We start from the raw sequence: 5,646 nt of genomic DNA on the forward strand, positions 1-5,646 counted from the left end.
CGCCCTCACACACACACACACACACACACACACACACACACACACACACACACACACACACACACACACACACACACGCACGCACACACGCACGCACATACGCACACACGCACATACTCTTTCTACACACATTTACTCACCCAACTCTCCACCAACTGCCCAAAACTCAAAGCACAAACAGTGCACACGAACTGCCAACACACAAGCAAAAACTTTCCTCGCCGTGAGGGGCTTCAGGCACACTAGTGGAAGTGAAGCAGCAACGCAGCCCACTTGCCTGTTGCTAGGAAACGCAGGGTAGCCAGCAGAAGCTGAGGTGATATTTTAACCTTGGTTTCATTGTCGGTAGGCTTGAAGGCCGAGAAATCTTGCTTCCTGTCGCGATGGGTGATTTTCTTCTTCGTCTTGTTGTCAGCTGCAGACAGAAAGTGACAGTTGATGAGATGACACACACGATCAGACTTCTACCACGCAAAGAAGTCAGTCCACCATGTGACTCCATGGATGGATATAGTTGTACCAGGTCACAGGGTGACTAAACTTGAGTTACCCAAACTTCATTGCCTTTTCTGGAAACATAGCTGCGGTGTCTTTCTCAGAACTAAAAGAGAACTATAGGGGGCTACGTTGTTGGTTTACCACATTCTTAGCATTACTTCAAGCCATATGTATTGGACCAACAAATAAGCAGGCCCAACCCCCAATTATACAAACAATATGTAATTACTCAGAATATTTTTCATAGTACTGACACATGTAATAGTGTTAAAAGTTGAATATAGTTAAGTTCTGATGTACAGGACATATAAAGCATGTTTTTTAATGTGCAACAAACGTTCTTGAGGAGAAAAAGCATGAATTGGAAAGTGCATATATTATTGTTTTGTTTGTTCGGTTTTTTTTTTTGGGGTTTAAATCAGGGGTGTCAAACATAGGGCCCTCGGGCCGGAACCGGACCCCAAGGAGGTGTGATCAGGCCCGCAGGATCATTTAAAAGTGAAAAAATACATAAAAGACACGGAATGAATATTTTTAATAAGGTGCAATTCGTGGAGTATCCGCTAGGGGACACACTGTTTTGATCAGAGGACAAGACAACATTGTTTTGATCAGAGAAGAAGACAACAGCAGCCTCAATCTGTCACCGAGACAGACCCAACATAGCAGACACTATCAAGGACATGTGAATATTTTATTCTTTTCACATTTAATAGCACTCTCCTTAGTTTGTAAAGTGTAGGCAGGGATTAAATTTTGATTTTATATGCACGTGTGTAAATGGTTTAAAAATTCCTTTCTTTATAAATCTCGTTTAATCTTAAAGTGCATTACTATATTTTTCAATACCAATTACTTGTTCTAGTTTTGTGCCTTTGTACAATCAGTCAGATCAGTTGCTATGCACATACTGTATGTGAATGATAAAAATAAATTGCACATTTGTCGAAGGCAATCTAAGGTGCTTCATGAAATGTTTTGTAAAAGCTATGTTCATTAAATTTCAACATTTTCCTAATGTTCTTGTGCTTCTTTATACCAAAACAAAGGAAAGACATTGTTTTGGTTATTTATAGCAAAGTATGGTATCATTTTAATGGTCCGGCCCACTTGACATCTACCGAGGCCGTATGTGGCCCACAATGTGAAATGAGTTTGACACCCCTGATTTAAATGAAAAGAAAAAAAGAAAAAAGAAAAAAAAGGATCATCTTGTGCCGTGTGTTAAGTGCTGCCCAGAAAGTGCTTTACAAAGTGTACTGTACCTTGATTGTAAATTTGGGCTTGAATCCCTCACAAAGCATTTTTGTTGGGTCTTTGGGGGGGAGGGGGGGGTGCCATTGCATTCAATTCAAGTTAAAATACCGAAAAGCTACAAGGCGACCAGATGTTTGCTTAACAATGTGGCTCACATACACTGAATGATTACAGTATTTTAAAATTATAATTACTGAGACTGCAATATGTATGTAACATGCTTCCTGTCAATGTCTGTGTCAGCGCACACCCGGGCGGGGGGCAGTAGGCCATCCGCTTATTAACTCAGAGCACAGTTGACGTGCTGTCAACGGGAATCTTAACGAGGAACACCGTCAACGTCAATTGCTGTCAAGTTAAAAATAAATAAATAAAAGGAAAAAAGGAGACATTTGATCTTTTTTGGATGAACTCACTGTGTATCACAACAATGTGTAAGGTCCCAAAACTGTGTGGTCCCTTGGAAACGTGACTGTTAAAAGCAGCTTGTGATTGAAGTGTTTATCATATTATATCCACTACGGAGAGCGTTGCCGGCAAAATCGCAGTTCCGACGTCACTTAGTCCCATAGACCAAAATCTAAAGGGCAAGATTGATCTGAATCCTCACTGTTTCTGAAGGGAGGGCAAAGAGACCCCTGCTTCTGATGAGGATGATGTGGGGGTAGAAGAGCCAGATCCAGAGCCAGTTTTCGCCAGTGGGGCTTTTTTTTTTTTTTTACTCCTCCAAGAGGACCCAGTGGTACGGCTTCTTGCCTAAACTCTTCTTGCTGGCTGCAGTTATCATCGAAGAATCATCTTGAAGCCTGAACTGTTTTACATCACCATTTCATTTGTATTCTAGATATTTCAAGATCCAAGTCCCGTTCAGACATGAGAAAATTCCCCAGGACTCAGCATTGAACAAGGAGGAGGTCATTCAACTGCTCCTGGTACAGAAACAATTCTCGTCTTGAATGCCCAATCCTTCATGACTCTTCCTACTGCTTTGCATGTGGACATGTTCCCCTGCCTAATGGACCAGACTCTGCCATTGCATCACAGTCGGGCTTCTGCAACTGAAAAAAGGGATTGTATTTGGTCGACTCAAAGTCAGAGCAACGTATCAATGCAATGTATGCATGGAGTCAGCGTAAAACGGCAACCGAGATGAACACAAACGTGTTAAATTCTATAAACGTGAATTGACGGAAGAAAGTGAAAAAAAAAATCGACATCATGTGAAAACAATGCCAAAAAGTCATCGAGAGTCTGAGGATGTTGAAGAACAAGGGGAACTTTTTAGCCACATTGAATGAAATAGCAAAACATGACAAATTCATTGAAAAAAGAAGTGAATGCGTGTACCAATGCAAAATACATGTCACCAAATCCAAAATGAAATTCTCCAGAGCTTGGCTGAGATGGTACAGAGTAAAATCCTACAATAAGTGAAACAAAACCAAGTGTTTAGTGTGCACGCAGATGAAAAAGTAAGAAAAACAAGTAGCCTTCATGCAGCAGGTCTCAGTAAGATGACTATCACGTCTTTAAAGAGACTTTACCGAAGTAAAGGTGCTCTTGTGCGTAGGGGCTGATTTTTAAAAATCTTTTCATATCACCAGAGTAGCGAGGTGGGAGGAGGTAGAAATATTTGGGGGAAATGCGGCGATGCTCTTTGATCTCCTGATTTTATGGAGCTGTCTCCTAAAGATGGTGTCACATTGTCGCGGATAATAAATGTACCGTCTACGTGACTGAATTACAATTATAACCACAAATGTCAACTTATGCTTCATGTTTCAAGTGGGTTTGACGTAAAATATAAAGACTGTTACTCAAAACAAGTTTGCAGATTCACGGACCATGTCAGTTGTCTCCTGAGCAGTCTTGACTCGCCCACGCACAGCGCATATTGGGCTTTTGATGACATTTAGGTTGAATGTGTACAAATGAGTGCTCATACTGGAGATGCATTGTGCATATATCCGATTTGTATCCACATACAAAAGACGCCAACGTCGGTTTTGTAAAAAATCGTAATGGTGCTGTTCACATTGCATGGAAAAAAAAAAATCTGATAGGTGTCATATATGGGCAAAAAATGGGATTGAGATGGGATTGAGCTGCAGGGTGAACACTGTCCTAGAACCATCATTACCTTCTGAACAATAATTGCCAATAGTTATCTAGATAATAACTCATGTCAGTAAAATGATTTGATTTTCAAAATGAAATTCAGTGAGGTATGCCTTAACCGTCCTTGAACAAGTAACATATGACAAAGTGCAAAAAGATTAAAACAGACTAGACACATAATGTTACCAAATTAAAGCAAGTCTAATTGATTAAACTATCAGGACATGTATAACTTGACCTTTGCAAAAGTGTTCCACGCAGTCTACTGGATGCAATGACAGTGTTCAGGAGAGTGCAGGTGTTACCTTTGAGTGACATGAATAAATTATTAAAATAAAATAGCAACTCATCACTGGATTTGGAAAGGTGAGCAATACCGAACAGTTGGGCTTTCTATTCCATTACATACTGATAAACACATCATGCACATGTTCTATGACCCTTCTGTGGGAAAAATCATAACAAGGCATGCTTTATCACTGCTAGTACTTTTGATTGTGAATCCTATGTGGGTTTTATTATTACTCATGGCAATGTGATCCATTTTGATGCAAATACGCTGATTACATTGTTGCCTTGTGATATATTTTACAAAGTACATTGTGTTGTAATACTTGGACCAAGCTATACCGTGATTTAGATATCACTTAACTGTTTGGACCTTGACTACGGTTAATCTGGTATGAACTTTAAGAGGGCAACCTACTGTACAAGTCTGTCTCGTCCAGGATCTCTGACTTGATGATTTCCTCAATAATGTCCTCCAGGGTGACAATACCGAGAACCTCGTAGAAAGGGTCTCCCTCACCCTCATTGTTGACCCTCTGAACTATGGCCAGATGGGATTTTCCTATTAAATCATACATGCACACACAGACACACAAACACAAAGGCAAGTTATAAAGTTAGGGTCATATTATCTTTGTTCGTGAAATACAGGTCAAGCAGTGGTGGTGTTAGCGGTAGTGGTGTTCAGTTGGGAATTGTGGAGAGAGAGGGGTAGGGTGGGGGTGGGGGGGGGCTTCAAAGGGAACAAGCAAACTGGATTTTTTTCAGTCATTTTGACACGTGTCAGATAGGCATATGATGAAATGCGACAACTGAAAATTGTACAATTACCGGAACCCGACAAAAAAGGCTGGTGCGACAGCACGGAGTCTGTCCCCGAACCTATTCACACAAGGTGACCAAAACTACAACAGACAAAAAGGTCATGCTTCTTGTGTCATCAGCTTCCGTTTCGTCTCTCTGTGTCTGTCTCTTCCTCACACATGCACACTTGCACTTTCCCCTCCAAAGTGATGAAGCCAGAAGTGAAATGAAATGAGGTGGCCAGAGTAAGCCATAATTATAAAGGGATGACAACAGAGCATGCATGCATGCTTAGGGTTAGGATTACCTTAACCCTTTCATGGACCAATAATGATAACCTGTAACCTGATAACATGATAGGTCATCCACTGTAGTGACCGCTGTCCCACAAAGGGTTAACCCTAATTGCTTAAAATAAATAAATACATTGAAAAAAATCTGTGATAAACAAATGCAATATTTAAGTAGCAACTTCCCCTCAAATATATGAAAAACAAGAAAAGATATTTCCATGGATCTGGATTCAGGAACTATTTTATTAAGTACTCCAGGAACACCTTTTCAGAATCAGAATCAGACTTATTGGCCAAGTATGTAAAACACACAATTTAATTCCCCTATACACATACATATATACCTGTATATATACACAGTATATATATATATATATATATATATATA

At 40.2% G+C, this 5,646-nt stretch overlaps 1 protein-coding gene across 2 annotated transcripts in view; it reads right to left on the minus strand.

Annotated features, from left to right (window-relative positions):
• Nucleotides 1-5,646, minus strand: part of cnnm2b (cyclin and CBS domain divalent metal cation transport mediator 2b) — a 40,380-nt gene that overhangs the window by 12,574 nt on the left and 22,160 nt on the right. For both annotated transcript variants that reach the window (XM_019889021.1, XM_019889020.1), the window contains exons 2-3: nucleotides 4,580-4,723; nucleotides 278-415 (exon numbers count right to left, since the gene is read on the minus strand). In XM_019889021.1, coding sequence (XP_019744580.1) covers nucleotides 278-415; nucleotides 4,580-4,723 — 282 coding nt within the window. The remainder of the gene's footprint in view (nucleotides 1-277; nucleotides 416-4,579; nucleotides 4,724-5,646) is intronic.

This window comes from Hippocampus comes, unplaced genomic scaffold (assembly GCF_001891065.2).
Source record: "Hippocampus comes isolate QL1 unplaced genomic scaffold, H_comes_QL1_v1.1 scaffold86, whole genome shotgun sequence".
Taxonomy (NCBI): Eukaryota; Metazoa; Chordata; class Actinopteri; order Syngnathiformes; family Syngnathidae; genus Hippocampus; species Hippocampus comes.